At 34.8% G+C, this 21,465-nt stretch overlaps 1 protein-coding gene across 2 annotated transcripts in view; it reads left to right on the plus strand.

Annotated features, from left to right (window-relative positions):
* The window catches only part of PAPOLA (poly(A) polymerase alpha), a 43,825-nt gene that overhangs the window by 12,669 nt on the left and 9,691 nt on the right, over window positions 1–21,465 (plus strand). For both annotated transcript variants that reach the window (XM_066551237.1, XM_066551238.1), the window contains exons 6-17: window positions 661–714; window positions 3,900–4,011; window positions 5,262–5,351; window positions 5,446–5,584; window positions 7,054–7,126; window positions 8,583–8,703; window positions 9,585–9,669; window positions 14,087–14,140; window positions 14,908–15,027; window positions 16,487–16,596; window positions 19,351–19,472; window positions 20,494–20,636. In XM_066551237.1, the coding sequence (XP_066407334.1) occupies window positions 661–714; window positions 3,900–4,011; window positions 5,262–5,351; window positions 5,446–5,584; window positions 7,054–7,126; window positions 8,583–8,703; window positions 9,585–9,669; window positions 14,087–14,140; window positions 14,908–15,027; window positions 16,487–16,596; window positions 19,351–19,472; window positions 20,494–20,636 (1,223 nt within the window). The remainder of the gene's footprint in view (window positions 1–660; window positions 715–3,899; window positions 4,012–5,261; window positions 5,352–5,445; window positions 5,585–7,053; window positions 7,127–8,582; window positions 8,704–9,584; window positions 9,670–14,086; window positions 14,141–14,907; window positions 15,028–16,486; window positions 16,597–19,350; window positions 19,473–20,493; window positions 20,637–21,465) is intronic.

Here is a 21,465-nt window from a genome sequence, read left to right on the forward strand (position 1 = left end):
TGTTGTCTCTAAGAACTGAAATACTTTTGGAAGTTAATCCTCCAACAGTTCAGAGTATTTCTTATTTAGAGGTAGGCAGTGTTCATTGCTTTTACTAAAACAATGTGCTGCAGATCTGCATTTACTTCAGATGCTCAGTTCAGGAAAATGGTACTCATAGCTGATTCCAGGAAAGATGTGAAGTTCCATTGTGATATTGTTCATCAAAACACATTTTCAAAATGTGCTCGACCTCTGGAGACTGGTGACTGCTTTAGGTGATGTCAGGCTGCATAGCTATACAGTCTTCTCCTCATTTCTTTACCAAGTCTAGAAGCAGAAGTAATAGGCTTTTTAGAGCAAGAATCTCCATAGCTTGGACTTGGAATACTTAAGAGATATTTGTGGAGAGTAAAAGATCATGTCTTCTGTGTAGGGAGAAAAGGGTTGAACCTGGAGGTAACACCATCGGAACTGGTTGGTACAAGTTTGGATCATTATTAAGATCTAGACAGTAGGTAGTGCTTACTGCATAAGTTCTCAGTGGTGGAGAAAGACATTGCTGACAAAAATCAACCTGAAAGCATTGATATAAATAGCATTTCGATTGTCTAGACCTGGTAGCTATTGTTTATAAATGTTCTCTATACTGAAAATAAAATGCACCTTTTTTTCCCCCAGGCTGTTGAAGAAGCTTTTGTCCCAGTTATTAAACTTTGTTTTGATGGAATAGAGGTAAAGATCTTATTTTAATTTGTCTTGATAGAATGTGGTTAAAACAAAGTTTTTAAGATCTTAATAAGTCATTATTCAGTAGTAGGAATGCTATTAAAGTGACTCTCCCAAGTTCATACCTAAGATTTTGTCAACAGTCCTCAGTTGTGTAATTTAAAGTGGAGATTTAAGACTGAAATAAGTTTTTCTTGATGGACTTAAAGCTGTGTGCAGAATATCTCCCTGTTTTTTTTTTTTTTTTTTTTGTCTCTGCTACCTTCTTGTACTGATTAGTTTACTGACCTGTAGAGTACCAGTATAGGCATTATTTAGGCTTATCATGTAATAAATTTATATTTCTAAATAATGTGGTTTCAGAATTGTTTTTCAATGCTAATGATTAACTGTCCAAACATGAAAGATTTGCTTCGTTATCCTACATTATTAAAAGTTGTAGTCTTTAAGTAGTTATCAAAAGTTTGCTGCTGAAGGTATTCCTTTTGTCCTGATCTCTTGACATATCTGTAAACACGTGACCTGAACAATGGTTTTGGTGGCTGTAGCCTGATGGATCAGCTGTCTTGGAGTACTGAACTTCCTTAATTTGATTTTTGCTAAGGAAACAGGAATGGCGATTTCAAAAGATACTCTGTTTATTCTTGTCAGACTGTTACACAGTCCAGCTGTCATCTCTTGGTGACAAGACAAAAACATATGACCTGTTTATACACACAGTTAATGAGACTTGTAGTTGGATGATCTCAACCAGTAACTGGTGTATACAAGAAGGTTAGTTTACAGAGGGGAAAGAATTCCCATGCTAATCTTCTGGCATATGATATGGTCTAGTATTGTACACAAGATTGGCAATTTATTCTCTTCCAGTCTGGGAATTTGTATCTGTTAGCCATTTTATACTATATGCAGTTGGGTATTAAGAAGCATGTTTCTGGATAATCTGTTTGCTGTTTACATAGCTTAGGTGTTCATTCTAGATGTTGAAACTTGCCATAGCTGTCCTCTGGTCAGTTTGGTTTTTGTACATTGGGTTTTTTTTCCCCTCTAGTCATTCGAGCTGGAGTTGTCTCTCCTTTTTAAAAAATGAAATTTGAAATACAAGACCAAATAGAGGGGAAAAAAGAGGACTCTTTCCTCTAAAAGAAGTAACATCTTGTTCCAATGTAGTAATTTATGATGGCCTTTGATGGGCTTAGGTTTATTACTGAGACTTAACTCATGTTGCTAACAGTGCATGAGAGTACTTTTTCTTATAGCATAAGTACACTCTTTGTATATACCAGTGCTGTTGGGCCGGTTTCTGATAGTTGTGTTTGTGCCCAACTATGTCAGTATCAAAAGATTTTAATTTCATTTTCTTTTTGCTAACCCAGGCAAAACATGCCAGAGGGTATAACTGAAGAAAAGGACTTGAGTTTTGTGGTGATCCTGTTATTAAAACTTAAAAAAAATTCTGACAATAAGTTTTTACATACCCATTTTATGTTCTTGTTTAAAATAAACAACTTTTTAAATTTTGTTTTGGTTTTCCTGTTGAGTACTTTGTATTTGATTGCCAGTAGCTCTCCCCCAGTTACATAAGACACACTGTTAATTTCTTTCTTTAAAAATAAATGTCAATGAGCTTTGAATCTTTTAGAGGTGCTAGACCTTCTAGAGATCAGAGCAGAATTTCAAGCTGAAGTTAATTTTGAACTTGTTTTACACTGAGAAGTAGTACTTTTGACTCAAGTGGGAACTTCTGTGTGTAATACAGACTGTTGATAAGATCAGCTTTTAAGGACTTTGAAATACAAAATGCACTGAATACTTTGGAAATACTTTTCTGTAGAGAAAGGCTTCATAGTTTAAAACTGATGGATGCAAAGTTTTAAGTACCTACAAAAAGTCTTTAAGGTGTCTACAGCTTCACTTTATCTGAAATAATTTTAATGTAACTAGACCAGTTTAGTTCTTGGTGCAGTAGTACTCAGTATTTCATCATCTTGTAGGTCAAGTGATAACCACTTTGGTTAAAAGCCTCATTTGGTGAAGTGCCTTTGTTGCCTTGCAGACAGTCTGCTGATAGGCACTTGATATTCTCATCAACTGATGGAAAGGCAAACTGACTTCTGCACTTTGCAGTGTCCTTGTGTGCAGGGCAATGTAAAATAACTCAGTGCTGAATAGTGTTTTAGATGTTATGAACAGTTTAGAAAAACTGTTATGTTTAAGTATTGTAGAAGTAATAGCAAGAAACTGGGCGTAGTTTCAAAATGTATATGCTTGCTAAGCATTTTTCTGAATTTTCAAAACTTTTTCTGTAATCAGGTATGTAGACTCTTCATAGGTACTGGTCTTATATGGGGTCAACTAGTTACATGTGTGCTTTGTAGGGGTTGGAGAAGGTATCCTGCTCTTTCTTATTACCATGGTAATTTTCATGGACTCATAGAATATGTTGGATTGGAAGGAACCCATCGGGATCATCAAAGTCCAGCTCCTGATCCTATGTAGGACACCCTAAGAGTCACACCCTGAGCCTGAGAGGGTTTTCCAAATGGTTCTTGAACTCTGTCAGGCTTAGGGCTGTGATCACTGACCTGGGGAGCCTGTTTGAGCTCCCAACCACCCTCTGGGTGAAAAAGCTTTCCCTTATATGTAATCTAAGCCTCCTCTGGCTCAGCTTTATGCTGTTTCCTTGAGTCCTGTAACTGGTTATGAGAGTGAAGAGATCTGTACCTGCCCCTTTGTCATGTTCAACAGCCTCATGAGGGGATGCAATGGGGACTCCCCTCAGTCTTCTGTAGAACTCTTCTCTATAATATTTGAGAATAGTTCAGCTAAAACCAGGATTTATGTTTTCATGGCGCATTCTGATGTTGGTAGGATTTTGTATTCTGGACCTTGAAGTGATGCTTGTTCTCAAGTGATTTTATTTACACTGGCAGTTACCATAGTTTTTGTGTGTGTGCTGGTTGTATATTAGTCTAAATGGGTATTTTATCCTCTTGGAAAAGGAGCCATAAGATAGATGAAGCATCTGAAAGTGTTTCTTTAAGTGTCTCTGAAGGATGTTAGTATGTATTTTTTAAAGAGATTCTTTGTACTAGCAAGACTACTATTAGTAAATTTGATGAAAATGACTTAGAGAATCCTACAGAAGAAAGAACAGTTTTCTAATGTCTTGCCTCTTTTTTGTTCTTAAGATTGATATTTTGTTTGCAAGATTAGCACTGCAAACTATTCCTGAGGACTTAGATCTACGTGACGACAGCCTACTTAAAAATTTAGACATTAGATGCATACGAAGTCTTAATGGTATGTATGTACTGATTTGTATATCAGCTTGTCTAATCTTTAACTGTCCTAGATTCTTTGATACAGTAGTTGTGGATTTGACTGAAAATACAGCAACTTCATAGCAGGAAATAAAGTTATTGCCAGTTTTGTATACTATTCTGGAAAGAAGAGTTGTTGCTTGTTGACCAGACAGTTTATGATCTTTTTCTCTTGTTTTGTTGGTATATGGTTCTAGAAATTAATGGGACTTGCAAGACTTTTGTGTGAAGCATTACCTATTTTTATAAATAAAGATGTATGTTTGTTTTTTAATTTGTGTTTGCATAAACATACATTAAATTGGTTCAGTGATAAATTGGAGATACCAAAATGTTGTCAGTTTGAGGTCAGTTCTTTAGTAGCTTGTGTTAACCCTTAACTTCTCTACAATACCTTCATTTAAAAAATGGTTATTTATGTACAGGATGGTAGGGGTTTCAGCCTGGCTGCAGCTTGAGGGGGAAGAGGAGCATGTTTGCATGAGGAGCTCTGATAGTTGTTACAAACTAAAAACTTCATAATTTGAGATCATCACATCCACTTAAACTGTTTTGTGAAATTCACATCTTGTGCAATCTCTAGCATTGTAGTTGCCTCTTACTTTAAAAGTAGTCTTAGATAATACTATTTTCTTCCAAACAGCTCTCTGCAACTACTTAGTAACAATGAAGTACTACTTATTCTGTATTAAAAGCCCCATAAAATCAAGCAGTTAATATTGCCATCTATAATGTTACAGTCTTAAAATATGCCATCAAAATAGTAGTAGAGCTAGTATGTTTAAAAACTATTCTTTTTAGCCTAGCCTTTACAATTCAAAGCTTTGACCTATGGCTGGCAGGTTTTCTGTAGGTTCATGAGGACTTATATCATGAAAACTTACGCCTGCACGTTCCATGATATACTTCATCTGTTCATATAACAGCAGAACTTGTTTGTTCCTTCAACAGCTTATATAGTTCATTAATAGCAAAAAAATCAAGTAGCAGTCCAAATCTGTAGTTATGTGCTCATGAATTGGCTTACCTGAGTGTTGCCATAAAACACTAAAAGTGAAAAGAGGCACATGAAAATACGTGAAGCTTTCTAATCCAAACCAAAATTGATCAGAATGGGAAGTGAGTTTCCAGCATGCTTGTCTAAAAAGTTTGGTAGTGTTGACAATGGGGGAGGATAAGTAAGCAAACAACTTTGGAAGCAGCAACTGTAATTAATTCTTTCTTTTGCAGGTTGCCGGGTAACCGATGAAATTCTGCATCTAGTACCAAACATTGACAACTTCAGGTTAACACTGAGAGCTATCAAATTGTGGGCAAAACGTAAGCAGTTATATTCCAAAATTTGTGAAGGTTTCACTACCTCTTCTGGTTACTGACATGTCTCTCCTTTTGTCTTTCTCTTCTTGATCCACAGGCCACAACATCTATTCCAATATACTAGGTTTCCTTGGCGGTGTTTCCTGGGCTATGCTAGTAGCAAGAACTTGCCAGCTTTATCCAAATGCAATAGCATCAACTCTTGTACATAAATTTTTCTTGGTATTTTCTAAATGGTATGTTTTTTTTGGTTTTTTTTTTTTTTTTTGGTTTGTTTTTAATTTAGATTAAACTAAAATAAAATTGTTTGTAGACACTAAATTTTAGTCCTGTTTTTATGGTACCATTTTCAGCTGTTACCAAATTAAGTTAGAAGCATTGTTCTTGCCACCAGAAATTGTCAGCTTAGATTTCAGTAAATCATCCAACATATCTTGTTTTTAAAGCATCCAAACCAAAGCCACCCAGTTCTTAATTAAAGATTTCTCAAGTATTTTTTGTAATTCAGCCATACTCTTCAGATAAAATACTTTTATAGTACAAAATAATAGCGTATACCCCAAAATTTAAAGTCTTTTAACATTCAGGTACTGGGATAATGGATAACGGAGGTATGCCAGTATCTGGTTTAGGCACATAGCTTAAATGCAATTTAAGAGAACCAATGGCAAAAATGTGGGTTTTAATCTTTTCACTGTAGAGTGGTAGGTGTTTCAGAATTATATGCCATTTCATACTCTTGAGCTAGTTAGCTCAGAAGCATGGTTTGAATAACTCTGATGGGAACATTCCAAGTAAATTTAGAACAAATGGGACAAAAGTGAACTTTGCAGCTTACAGATAAGTACTGTTTTTCTTGAAAGTCCATATTTGCATACCTGTATTCTTCATGAGACACTGACAGACTCTAAGAATCACCAAGGTGTTGCTTTCCTCCAAGTTTAGTGTCTTTTCTTCTTAATGTGAAGATAATTTGCACACTTTCACTGTCTTGTATTAATAGGCTTTATTGCCTCCTTGAGGTATGTAGTAATATTTTGCCACACCAAGGCAATAGAGGGGAATTGGTTGCAATCTGGTTAATGTGTTTCTTGGAATTCTCTCCAGTTTGTACATGCATAGCATAGGAGCATAATGTACAAATTCCAAGAGATTAACTGACTTCTGTTCTTTATAGGAAGATAATTTTTATTCATGGGGTAAGATGACTTGGAGAACAAGTGTTACTTTTTAGTGTTTAATTAAAAAGGTTTTTTCTCGATTATAATGTTCTTTTAATACATATGGTTTGTAATGATGCTATATGCCTGTAACTGTGCTGGCTGTTTGTTCTGTAGCTTGTCCATGAAACAGCTGGCTTGAAGATGGACTCAATGTCAATCTTCACAGAGGAATTTATCTTTGATTAGTATATTTCAGGAAGAATATAGAGGAGTTTTAATTAGTTATCTAAACCAGTGGTTATAAACCTTCAGGACTACAGAAAATGCCTTGTGCTGATGCCCTGGAGAAGCTAATTGCAGTTGTGTTGTAGTTCAGCAATACAGCTTATTTAAACAGCCCCAGTTAAACCAGCCTAGTCGTGAGGAAATGGTGCTTTATTTTGAGAGAAGATTTAAGATGGATCACATTCAGAAGTGTTGTTTGTGTATCATACATGGTTGTATCCAGTAGTCTTATTCAGTGCTACAATCTTTTTGAACAGGGAATGGCCAAATCCAGTGCTATTGAAACAGCCAGAAGAATGCAATCTTAATTTGCCTGTATGGGACCCAAGGGTTAGTGTGTTATTTTTTCCCCTCTAAGTCACACTGTACAATAAATTCGGTTGCTTAAAAATTCTAGGTGAACTTCATTTTGGGTTTATTGAACTTAATGTTGTGGTGTTATATCTTCATGGGTAACCTCTAATTCTCCTGAGTATAGAACAAAGTTTCCCTAATTTTCTGAATTGACTGCTTGAAGCACACTTGCTAAACAATGTACTTTTTCTCCCAATTTTTGCAATACGTGATCTTAATAAAAATTCAGCATAAATAGTTATATGTCTTAAAGTGATGCATTTTTGGAATATTTCTAATCTTAAAATAGTTTGCTTATTATTTAAAACCTGTTACTTTTGCAAGTATCTTTAATTCAGTGCAAGTTACAGCAAGATAGACTTGGTTCCATATAGTTGTGGAAAAGTGTCTTTTCATCTTGCACCAAAGAAGATCATAACTTGAAGTCTTTTTAGTTGTTTTGTGTATTGTTAATAATACTTGATCTCCATCTTTGTAGCACTTACATTAAGGATATTGGACATGTTTGTCCTTCAGGCAGTCAGTGAAACAGCTTGCAGCAGATGCATGGCTCCCATTGTGAGCTTTCAGTAGGACATAATATGAGTGTGCTCAATGCTGTTTTGTCAATCGTAGTATTCAACTAATCTTTATTTTGGCGAATAGTGTAAGTATCAGAGGTTGAGTTGTATTCCCTTCTGTACTTCAAGTCTTTTTTTTCTGATTGACAAAAGTTCACATTTAAATATGTGAAGTGGTTGAAAACATGTTCTTCAGTCTGTTATTCCTGAAACAGGAAGTTTGAGGTCAGTGTGTGGCGGGAACTGTTGTAGTAACTAATCAAAGTGGGCTAAGGTAATGGCAGGGGTTTTATCTTTTATTTACCTTCTACAAGATTGTTACCCTAATAATATTTTCATGTACTTTGGTGTGTATGTTGTGTCCTTTCTTTTTTTGTTACCCTGTCTGCTGTTAAATAAAAGTACGTTAATGCAAGTGATGCTGCTGTCAGGTTCCATAGAGCCTCTTTTCTTAAAATGGCTCTTAATTTTCAGTAGTGTTACAGAAATAAAGTGTAAAATACCTTTCACAAGGTCCGAAGACAGTCATTCTGCAGAAGGTGCTCATATGGCGATGAGGTGTCCCTGGTTTCATGTGATCACAAACTAATTCTTATTAAAGAGGGAAATTGTTCTGTTTGGTTGGCATTTCTGGATTTAGAAATGCCTGCAACTTGATGTGCTGACAGGTTATAGCCCTCCCACATCACTGTTGTTCAGAAAGATGTCCTTTGTGAAAGCATTATTCTTGTTTTCTAAACTTTCTCTGTACTCTTGGTCTGGAAATGAAGGTCTCTTAGAACTTAAGACTTGGTTGTAGTAAAGGGAGAAATCCAAATTTGTTAACTGATGTGTATGCTTGAAGAAAACTGATTGGCTGTTGTTATATGTAGGTAAACCCCAGTGATAGGTACCATCTTATGCCTATAATTACACCAGCATACCCACAGCAGAACTCTACGTACAATGTGTCCGTTTCCACACGGATGGTCATGGTTGAGGAATTTAAACAAGGTAAGTATTATCTTATGCTCTTTATATAGATGTTTTCAGACAGATTTAAAATAGTTTCATTGTGGGTATGCTTTGAAAGGGGGAGGTGGGTGGATGTTAAAAAGCTTATTGACAGACTGTTTTGAGGGAGGTTGAACTTGGCCTGTAACACTTAACAGTGCAAACTTAGTGGATCCTTCTGCAGGTCTGTCCTTCACTCTTAAAAACTGAGGGTAATGAAAGAGGATGCCTTGTGCTCTGAAAATTAGAACTAATGGTATAATAACTTCATTTTAGTGGCTTAGATTGTTACATGAAGGATTAGCAATAGTTCCACTTGATGCCTGTTTCTAGGCCTAATATAAGTCATTAGACTCTCTTGAATATGAGTCCTCTGGATTTATGCAAGTAATTTATAATTGTAGCAGATAAGGGAAGATGTTATCAAAGCAAGAAGTAGATTTGATGCAGGGAGCAACTACAGCTAGCTTTCTCAGAGCAGTATCTTATTGACTCACTATTTCTTTGCCTTGTAAAATGCATTGCACAAGAGGTGATAAAAGGGAAAGATCTGTTGTCTTTGAACTGAATAGTTAGTGTGGCATATGCAAAAAATCAAAATGGAACTCTGTTACACCACAGAGCAAAAATATGTGAAATAATCAGTCAGATCAATTAACGTACATTTCTCCACAGATTGAGGTTTTTAATAATACGGTTTGTTTAACTAATGACCAATGAAAGTATGACTGAATTATAACTCTTGTTCATAAATTGCTGTGAATTTGAAGGGAGGAAGTAATTCTTAGTAGATTTTGCATAGTTAACAAACTGTCTTTACTCTGGATACTAAACTGTATTTTTAAAAAAAAGTTTAAATTTTTTTTTTTTTTATAATTTAGGTCTTGCTATCACAGATGAAATTTTGCTGAGTAAGGCAGAGTGGTCCAAACTTTTTGAAGCTCCAAACTTCTTTCAGAAGTACAAGTATGTATTTTATGGCATGGCAGAATATTTAAAGTTTATCAGTTGAACTACCTCATAATGCTCTGTAGCACAGGATCATAAATATACATACATTAGATGTCCAAAAAGTGTTTTGTTAGGATTATTTTCTAGCGTGGGAGAGGGAATACACTACTGTCCTTTCTGTGGAAAGTATATAATCTCCTCAGGTACATTTTGTGTCTTAAACCTGTATTTCAGAAACCAGTTAGTCCCTGAGCAGATATTTAGAATGTCACCAGTTAACTCTAGAATTGGTATGCCACCTACCAGTAACATTGAAGAAGTGTCATCTGGTGGATTGACTAATAGAAATATTATTTAGTCCTGTCAGTAAGCATTCTAACAATGGGCCTTCCCAAGAAAAAAAGATGTTCGCTTACTCTGAAGGTCAGTACTTAAGATGAATAAGTACTCAAAACTGTTTTCTTCTGTCAATATAGTCAGCAGTTTACTCTGATAATAAAAGGTATTTTTGCAATTGTGTTGACTAACTACCAGTTGTACTAGTTATTAATAGATTTTTTCATTAAAGTTTAAGGCTCTTGGATCTTATATTAACTCACACCTAGCTTTTCTAATTTTGTAATGTCTCTGAGGGAAATACTGAAATTCACACTTCACACTTTCAGGGTTTCTAGTAATATACTTGTGGGCAGAAGCTTGTTAAATGTATACGAACTTGCTGAAAGTTGTATTTTTATAATAAATATGGATTATTAAAATATGGACTACATCTTCTTTGCCCTCAGTTGAAATTGGAGACCCATTTTTCTTGAATCAAGATCAAATATATTTTACACTTGTTTGTGTTGAGTGGTTGGTTGGTTTTGTACTAATCTAAACAAGATTGAAATATACAGTTCCCCCATTAAAAGAGACTGATGACCTTCATAATGTGTCTGTGTTTTGTTTCTATACCTTTTGCATGATAAAAGCTTTAAAACATTTGGATGGCTTTTATGTTGTTCCTTGGAGCTTAAGATTGAAAACATTTAAAAAAACACTTAAATTCTATTATTTTTTGAAGGAAAAAGTGGTCTGCAGACAAATCAGTTTCTGTTCAAGAGGTTGCTCATAAGTTCCCCAGTACATTTTCTTCATTTCTTTCAAAAGTAGAAAAAAATAGGAAGCTTTTATTGTCATTTGAAATAATCTCCATTTTAATACATGTTTTTATGTGTACCAGTTTAAACCATTTTACCAGGTGTTGCAATAAAATTCTCTTGCTCAACATTATATATCCAAGTTTTCTGTTTTGCAGAAGATGTCTTTGCTCTGATTTTTTTAAAGTATGGAATGGTATTATGGAGTCTGCTTTAATTTGAATTACCCAGGATTTTCTCTGTTTTCCCTTAGGTTAACTTTATAATTTTAGTTAGTAGTATTTACAAAGTAAATAATTGTATGCAGTCTGTATCCAGTAAAGTTAGATCTCTTGGTCAGTTCTCCATCTAAAAGATATTTTGAATTTTTTTCCCCTCTTCACACTCTTCTCCTGTTTAAATTGTAGATGCCTTGGCATGTTCTTCTGAAATTCATAGCAGTGTGTAATGCTCTGCCAGATAAGAGACCATCTGATCTTTGCTCTGAGACAAGTATTTCTTTTAATCTCTGAAAGAATAGCTTCAGTAATCTATCACTCTCAATGGCAATTAGTTGCTGAATATCTATTGTTCATAAGCATTTTTGACTTGCTGTCTGTGTTTAAAATAAACCAAGGAAATCTATAGGCTGCTGCATTCCTGCATAGTAGGAGCAGATTAGAAATTAGGAAAATAAGGAAATCTGATTTTCATTACTTATTTTTTTCTTATTTTTAAATGTCAGCAATTACTTGGAGTTAGGGAATTTCAACATGTATTCTCTGCCCTTCATGTAGATTTAAATTTTTAGAAGGGAAAGGCAACAACAATGAACGTGTAGATAGGGTGTTTTACAGGGAAGTAACAAGAATTTCAAATGGATATGAGTTTGAAGTGTTACATGAGAGTGAAATCCTTATAGCTTAAGACCAAGAGAGCAGGATTTTGAGAGAAATAACACTCATTTAATGAGCTCTAGCATATTCTTTCTATGTCGTTGAGAGATAATTCTGCTAAATAAGTAGAATATAAATATACCTTTTAAAAAGGTGGTTTAAATTCTTGTCTTCATAGGACTGTAAAGTACTGAATAAAAGTGTAATTTCCAGAAAGGTAATAAAGAAAAATTGAAATTACATGTTCAGGTGTTCTCAGTTGGTATTTTTGGTTTTTTGGGGGTTTTTTTGTTTTTTTTTTTTCCTCCAGAAAGTAATACGACTCTAATTTGGGTAATTTTTTTAGAAAGACGTGTGTTAATGATGTATTATAATTCTATCTACATATCTAATGATGTATTATAAATCTATCTACATTAGATTATTTTTATGAAAATAATTATGAATGGAAGACAGTGATAAAACATCCCAGCCCCCAAACAAACAAAACCCCAAACTGATACACTTTAGAATAATACCCAGAATCTAAAAGTCACCACTGAGAGACAGAAGCTTAAGCTAAGACCATTTTTTCTTTATAATGAAGTGATAGATACTTCTGAATAACACATGTGCTTTGTGATAAAACTATGAATGAGGCACTGATAAAAAAATCTTATCTTAGCAAAATTTAGCAGTGAGACCTTGGACTCTTAAAACTAAGGGTATCTTAGTTTTTAATACAAATTATTTAATTTTATTGAAAATGGTAGTAGGAAATTTCTAGAGAATAATTCCCTCTCAGCACTAACAGCTGGTAGTGAGAAGAAATTGGATCTTTTTCAGGGAACACTACCTGAGCAAAAATAGTTAGCAGTCACTTATTTTTTTCATAAATAAGGCATAGGGTTTTTTTTCTAGGTGTTTACCAGCTAGTTGAGGCTTTTAGACATAGCCAAATTACTTTCTTTTTATGTCATTCTTCAGAAGTTTGTTTCACAGGGATTCTTTTAATAAGTAACTGGGAAACCGATTTCTTCAAATATTTGCAGGTTTGAAATTTGACTTTTTTGATTCAGACGTGGTTAAAATATCAAAAAGCTTAAACATTGTTTCATTCAGTAGACATGACATTTTGCAAGGGTATGATGTGTGTGATGTTGGAATGTTACTGGAAGTGTAGTGCTCCTTAGAATAAAGCAATACTAGTAATTAGTAGCTTCTCATACAGAAATAAAGGTCTCTTATTATCTTTTTCCATAACATTTTCCTGTGAAGCAGTTAATACTGCCAAAATGCAAAATGAATAGGTTATTTTATCTCTATCTTGTTCAGAACAGAGAAGTTTCTCCAAATTTCCCCCTTGCAGTTCTCTTGTTTCATTGACATTCTCTGGCTGAAATCAGAGGATTGTAGCATGTAGCAGGATTTTGGCTCTTGCCACCTAAATCTATTAGAGAAACATGTAGCTGCTACTTTGATCTGTTGATCTGCATTTGCTATTGTGATTTGAAGGCCTGTGGCACCAGAGAACTCTGTAGCGTAGTTTTCCAGTGTCATTGACCTTGCTTTCCTCTCCATGAGCTATATGCTAGGGACTGGTCTCTTGTGTTTCTACTGTTCTTCAAATCCTGCTTGAAGGTACCTAAATATGCCATATCTGTATAGAGTAGTGCAGCACTGGATGACTTAGGATGTTAAAGACTTCCAGCTGAGCTTCTGAAAAACCTGCCTGTAAGCATGTGAGATTGCCTCAGTGCCCTCATTAAGAACTCAAGCTAAAAGTAATCTTTTCCCATTCTGCTGTCCTTGGATTTCTTTGTTTAAAATACTGTTCTTGTTTTGTTTACTGTCTCTTTGAAATCTGCTTACAGTGGTTATACACTGAATATCCTGGAAAATAATTCAGAGTTTAAGAATTATCAGAGGAAGCATTCCTTAGGAAATTTCAGATAAGTGCCTTCAGAAAATTCCAAAATGCAGATACAAATTTTTTAAACCACATTTCATAGTGTTGGATTTTGAGCAAGTGCACTCAACCACTCTTCTCACTATTCAGAAATAATGTTGCAACTAAGACAGCTGACACATAAAGGTAGTTTTGAACGACTTTGCTCTTGATTTGTACTAGTTAAATCTCTGATCTCATCAGGTGTTAAAATATTTCAACTAGTGCTACATTCCTAACTTTTTATTTAAGGCATTACAGTGGAATTGCATATGGCCCTAAACTCCAAAATATTTTGAAATCTGTTAGTCATACACTTGTGACATAGCCCCTTTTTCTGCTTAACAAAGCTTAATTTAATGTAAGGTATATACTTAAATGAATAATCTGTATTTAACAATGTAGAGTTTACTGCAGAGTTTTAACATTAAGGTTTGAATGTCTAGTTTTAGAAATATCTATAGAATAGCATATTGTCTTTATCTCCAAAGGCATTATATTGTACTCCTAGCAAGCGCACCGACAGAAAAGCAGCGACTAGAATGGTGAGTAATCCTTGAGATTTAAACAAAAAAAACCCCACCCCCCCAAAAAAACAAAAGCAGAACCTCCCTTTCCCCCCCCCCCCATCAACCTTGAACAAGGGAGTATCTAGTGTATCAGGTGTCTTCTTAATGAATGAAAGTGGAGTGTCAGTGTTTCAAAATTAAATGGATAAAGACTGTAGAGTTCTGAAAAAAAAACAGTAAAAATGAAAAACTGGGGAGTGAAGGCTGTTGCTTGGACTTTTCCTTAACAGAAGTCTCAGGTTTACTTTACAAATGCCTTGTGCACTTTTTTTAATAAGCTGTGTGAGGAGGTATGTTTTCAGTCAAGTGAAATGCTGTTTCTCAAAACAAAAAATCCCCTTTCCCGTGTTTCTCCTGTTTTATTTGTGAAATTCTAAGATTGGCAAGTATTGGGAATTTCTTTACCTCTAAAATTCATGATCTGAAGCCAAAAGAATATTGGATAAATATGTGGTGGTCCTTTCTAACTGCCTTTTACTCGATGTGTAATGCCTTGTATTTAATTCCATTTGTGAAATCAGGCCACAGAGAGAGCTGCAGGGCATTCTTAAGCTTCCCTTGTCAGGTTTTGTAATGCCTTAACTGAAATTATTGATCTGAATTAATCTGATGTGCACTAATTCATTAGTGGTCTCAAGTATTAGTATAAGGAAAATGTTGAGGATTTTATCCCAATATGTGATGTTAGATACTTCTATTATTTCCTGTTAATGAGATCTTGCTAATAAATGACATTTATACAGGGTGGGCTTGGTGGAATCAAAAATCCGTATTCTAGTTGGAAACCTGGAGAAGAACGAATTCATTACACTGGCTCATGTGAATCCACAGTCATTCCCAGCACCCAAGGAGAATCCTGACAAGTAAGCAAATCTATTTTCTTCATTTAGTAGGGAGAAACTAACTTAACTAAAACACAATTTCATTAATAATTATTGGACATTTTTATAGAATCTTAATTAATTTTTAATGACAGCACCTAAAGGCAAACAAATGATGCTCAGCTCTTCTTAAATAATATTTAAAATAGGTGTTATTTAAATTAGGTACTCTTTAATTCTGTATAAGAATGTCTCTTAATCAGAAAATAAGGGGAAATTATTTTTGTTACTAACTGTATTAATTGCATAATTTCCCGCCAACCTGTATAAGTTACTACTACTTAGTTGATGCTGTTTTAATTGTGAGGAAGCACTGAGAATCTGGGAGAACATCAGGCACTGTACAACCGAGCTCTTGAGTAACTAAGTTCATTTAATGTTATAAAATTTAGCAATTGGGATGAATATCATTGAAATCATAATGGCTGTGGTTAGAATTTGTCAGGTTGTGGAAACAGTGGAGGGAGTATCAAGTGCTTCAGATTGTTGAGGATTTAAAATGTTTTTTGGCTCCTTCCTCCTCCACTCAAAACAGCAGTTGCAGGTGTGTGGGGGCGGAAAATTCTTTTAAGACTTTATTTCAAGATAGCATTGTAATTAATTTGTTAGGAATCATATTTTTGTGTGAGAATGGGGGAGGAATTTGTCTTTACTGGGATATGTGAAAAGCCTTGTTACTCTTGCACAGGGCCTTTTCCACACATAAACTGCTTCAAGTACAGAAGTACAGTATGGGGCTACTTTTTTTTAAGAGGTTATATAATTGTTACACATGTGTTCCAAATAAAACTGGATGAAAGCAGGCAGCACCTCCTCAGCACCAGTTTAATGAGTGGATATAGCTACAACTGCCTGCATAATCAGAGGCTCCAATTAGCTCTTATTTCAGAGGACTTGATTCAGGGAATACTTCCAGCAAAGGTTATCTTTACTGTGTATACAAAGGACATTCATTCTTTCACCATCCCGTGTAGAGGGGAGCTGTCAAAGGGAGGGTTTTAACTGAAACCTGCAGTTTGTGGTCAGTTGCAGCTAAGAAATTTGAGCATTGAAGACACGTTTAAGTTGCAAAATGGAAGTTGCTTAATTGGGTAATAGGTTCTAATTACTTTCAGTGCCTTTATAGTTGCTATGTCTAGTTGAGATCTGGTTATTCTTATGCTAGGAGCTACATGAGAGTATCTATATGGGAACACAGTTGAATGGAGTAATCTACTGATGATCCAAGTTCATTTGCTGGGGGTAGATGTGTAGTGTATAATGACTTATATTGTGAATGACAAAGGAATATTGTTAGTCAACTTGAGTTTTGCCTTTCTATGTCCAGTTTCCTATCGTTACTAGAGCTAGAAAGTACAACTGTTGTCTGTTGCAGCAAATAACTTATTAAGCTGTGTAATTCTGTCAGTATTACGTGACTGTTTTTTATAAATTTTTCCAGGGAGGAATACCGTACAATGTGGGTGATTGGGTTGGTGTTTAAGAAAACTGAAAACTCAGAAAATTTAAGTGTTGATCTTACCTACGACATTCAGTCTTTTACAGACACAGGTGAGTTTTGCTTTCTAGGTGTTCTGATATTAATAAACTTTTTGAAGTTACTGACTTTGCTCAAAATGAAGTCTTTATTCATAATGCTCATAGCAATAGTAGAATTGTATCTACACAAAGGGGTTTCAGCTGAGGAGTTGAAGGTTTTATTTCATGAAACACACTTTCAATGAGTTTTAATGTTCCTAAATCTAGTTAGGATTTTGACTAATCACTTTCAGTTTGTTCTCATTTAAAAGTGATAAAAATTATACATACATCTTGCAGATCTCACTAAAAGTGTGGTACACTATTTTGTAACCTTTATTAAACAGATGAATTAGTTATCATACGCAAGCTAGCTAGCTTAACCTCAAAATTTTTGAGCATAGTTTCAATATTTTTGTTACTTGGTGAAACTAAATTTATCAGTGTATTAACAAAAATGTCTTTTATTCCATGGTGTTTCATACTAGATAATTGATTCAGTAATCTTTACTTTCGTGTCTGACACTCAGGGGAAGAGAGCTTTTTGACTTCCTGATGTTTACATTTTGATTCACTAAAATAACTTAGTACACACATCGGAAATTTTGTAAGCACAGAATTGGTAGCAGCTGGGGAGTATGACACCAGAGTGTCAGGAACAGTAGCTTTGACAGATTTAGCTAATAAATTTACAGGTTGGGGTTTTTTTTGTGTGTTTTGTTTTGTTTTGTTTTGTTTTGTTTTTTTTTTAAACAAGCAACAGTTGAGGCTCAAATATTCTGTGTTTACAGAGCTAAAGGAGTAGGTTCAAGTGTTACCTTATGCAGCCATGGTCTCTGAATTTCTAAGACCCAGTCTGAGGAAGCAAGAGAATTGAACACCTTCGTCCCCCTTCCACCTCACACCTGTGAATGCAATAAATATGCAGGCATATTTATAAATGATACCAAGATTTCAAAGTTGTTTATTGTCATATATAGCTGCAGAGGGGCATGTCTTTTTTGAGAATTGAATTATTGAAATATTTCTTGTAATTATTAGTGATGAAGGTGAATAATAGCAACTATAGGAACATCATTCTAATTTCTGAGAATGTAGAAAAGATAATACCTTGGCTGCTGCTTTGAAGGAGTTAAGGAATTCAGAAGTTAGTTTCTCAGGTTTATAAACAGATATTTTATAAACATTGTTTATAAGCAGATATTTCAGTAGTATACTGGTCTGAGATTTTTAGCGTGAAAAGACTAAAACTTGCACTTAGGATTTTTGATGTGATTTATTGGCACTATATTCCTGAAGTTTGTCTAAATAGATGCACTTATAAGTGGAGTAGCATTTTATCAAGATCCTTGCAAACTGTGATGCAGAGGGTCTGTGAATATGCTTCCAGAAGTAACAGTCTAGTAAACAATTTATGTTTGTGTGTTGTGGGTTTTTTTGGTAATCTGAAATTAGTGTGGGTCTGTCTTCATTGTTTTTAATCCAGCCTAAAGACTTCTTTGCCCTGTCTTTTGGAATAGATTCTAAGATTTTATCAAAAGTAACTAACTATTTTCCAGGATGGAATTAAAGAATAGCTTGTTTTTTAGTGGGAGCAAGGGGAGGAAGAGAGACATGAAGAGTGATCTAGGTTTTTGTTGTATGGAAACTTTGATAAGACCTAATGTCAGGAATATGGAATGCTTTAACAATGTCTGGTTTCATTGAGCATGCTTCTACCTTAGCTGTAACCACTATAGTTTTTTACAGAGAGGCTTTATGAGCTTCTTCAATACCAAGAAGTAGTGCAGTACTGGCTTTAAAACTCAGTATTCATTCAGCTCTTTGTGTGCCTCTCTCTTAACACCTTTTTAATTACCTGTTCACAGCCTATTCAGTGAGGTTCCTTATGTTTGTAGAATAGACAGTGAATCAGGGAGATACCTCTTGAATTTTTTGTATTTAAGAGCCACAGAACCGGTTTTTATTCATACATCTGCCCCAGCTTTTCCTCAATGTTGTGGAGACAGTCAGTGTGAAAGAAGCTTTTCTTTTTTACCTGGCTTTACTTGAGCCCAGCATCCTGGGTTCCAGTGCAGTTCTCATATTAGTGCTTACCATGGTGATTTATCAGAAGCAGATGGTCTAAGGTGAAGAGAAATAACTTGTCATACTAGACAAAATTAAAAGAAACAAATACCAACCAAACAAAACTGCCAAAATGACCATACAAAATTAAAAAAAGAAACAAAACAAAAACAGAGCAACAAAAAAACTCAAGAAAACAGAAAAAATCTAAATATAAATTACTTCTGTATAAAAATGTAGTGATGTGTGAGTTGCCAGAGTAATTTTAATACATTAGGTGGCAAATGAGCACTTAACTCCTGAATTAAAACCCATTTGTTGCAGGAGCTGCATAAATAAAATCACCTGCAAATAATATAATTTTATGTAAATGCTGTAATTCTTATGAGAAAATTTTATTTCCATCTTTAATCTCTTTGAGATGAAATAAAGAGTTTGCTTCCGAGCTCTTCCAGTTAAAACTTGTTGAAAATACAGAGAACTGTGTGCTTGCAAGACATTTTTCATGAAAAACAGGTCACCTGTTTCCAAACTAATGTTTGTGTTTGTACTATCAGTGCTGGCATGCTAGGCAGTTTCCCTTTCTTCTTCCAGAACTAGGAAACATCATTCTTGTTCTTGAGGGTAATAAGTGCTCTGAAATGAAAATTGTTTCTGCCTGGGCAAGTAAGTGGACTTTACAAAATGCTTCAATATGTCTTAATGTTATTCTAATTGTAGTTTATAGGCAAGCAATAAACAGCAAGATGTTTGAGATGGATATGAAGATTGCTGCAAGGCATGTGAAACGTAAGCAACTTCACCAACTGCTACCTAATCATGTGCTTCAGAAAAAGAAAAAGGTAAACTTCTCTAATATATGAGAGCAGTAAAAATGCTATTGCTCTCAAATTTTTGATTTTTTGGTTTACTAATTTACGTTTACTTAGATGTTTAGGTTTACTAATCTAAGAATTAAAATCACATTTTGAGATCTTAATTTTACCTGCAAATGATCTCATTTGAGTGTAGCAGTATTATTAGGTGCACTGAATATAATACTACATTTCTCAGAGCATCAACAATGTGTATAGTATCTTCTTGTCTGGCTGGGCAGTTTACTTGTGGCCATATGAGAATGTTAGCATTAGTTTTTAATTAAGATGCTGTGTTGGATTATTGTTTAATTTCAGTTGAGTCAGTAAGAAGGGGTGAAACTTTGAATTGAATAGTTCAGTCTATTTCAAAATCCCTACTGCTTTGTATTAGCTTAATCTGAGAGCAATACAGGTTTGCTTGGATTTTTTAATAGCTAAAGCACTGCTACATATTCTGTTTTAAGTATAGCTGAATAACATGCTTAATTTCTATAGCTGTTTTATATTGAATGCTGTTTTAAGGACTAGGAAGTCTTTATTGACACCAAGTGTAGATCTGTTTCAGAGAACAATGGAAGTATTAAGTAATATGTCACTTAAAGTAGTAGTACTATGTCAGAAAATGGTTTTTCTTCTCCATGGACTAAGTTCAAATCCTCTTTAAATTCTTTTTATGTACATTCAGTTTGTTTTGGTGTACGTCACTTACTTTAATGAAAGTATTTCGAAGTCCACAAAACCAAAGAAATTTGAAATAGAGCTGAAAATATAATCATTAAATACAGTAACAGTTTGTTTTTGAATGTGATTGGTTCAGACAAATCTGCACCAGAGTTGTGAACATAAAAATGTTAATGCTTCTAGTGAGAGGATAGTGGATTATTTACATGTAAAAGGATATGAAAACTGTCCATTTAAGTTTGCATTTTAAAATAACTTGAATTTTTGTTGATTTTCAAACTTTTAATTAGACTAACAGAATTTTCCTCTCCCTTGTGGCTTGCAGCATTCAACAGAAGGGATCAGGTTGACAGCTCTGAATGACAGCAGCCTAGACTTGTCTATGGACAGTGATAACAGCACGTCCGTGCCTTCGCCTACCAGTGCTATGAAGACAAGTCCGTTGAACAGTTCTGGAAGTTCTCAGGGGTAATGAAGACTTTCAGTCTTGTTGCTGTTCTCTTCCTGAATTACTTGTGTTAAACACATGGCAAATACTGCACACATACGATACCACCGTTACCACAGTGGGAATGTTCCAAATTGGATGGAGATTGTAAACACTCTTATTGCAGTTTGAGCACTATAGCAGAATTTGGGGGATAGGGAGCAATGGTGCTGGACTTGAGATGAGGAATTTTAAAGTTAGGTAAAAATGCTTAGAAGAAAATGATGATATAAAAATATGGGGCCTGCAGTAGGAGGCTGTGAGAAGTAGTGAGCAGATAGTTGTGAGGGTGAGGAAGTATTTTGTGAGTTTTGGATCCGAGTGTGAGACAATAGAGAGGTTTACATTTTCTGCTAGGAAATCAGTAGGGCTCCTGCTGTTACTGATGATACCTATGCAAATTAAGCTTAGGAACATAATTTCCCACTAGTTCCAAAGGGTAAATATTAAAGTTTACTTAATACTAACTCTCTGTTTTAAGTCTTTTCCTGCCCTAACTCCAGTTTACTGCAGTAAGTGAGTGTTCTCTCTTCTTTCAAGAGTCCCATGTTTGTCTCTTTAATACACACAAAAGTTATCAATCTCTTACAGTTCAGTAGTATTATACATCTATTACAGGATGTTGCATAGGATGAAATACTTGACTTTAGTCCTTTTGACAAAAGTTCTTTTTCTTTCAGTTAGTCTTCCTCGGTAAATGGTTAACAGTAGTCGATACCAGTATCTGCTATTGAAATAAATCTGTCTTACCTAGGATGTCACAAGTAAAGTGGAAATTGCCTTTGGCTGATTTTAGACACACACTGCTTC

Source organism: Molothrus aeneus, chromosome 6 (genome assembly GCF_037042795.1).
Source record: "Molothrus aeneus isolate 106 chromosome 6, BPBGC_Maene_1.0, whole genome shotgun sequence".
NCBI lineage: Eukaryota > Metazoa > Chordata > Aves > Passeriformes > Icteridae > Molothrus > Molothrus aeneus.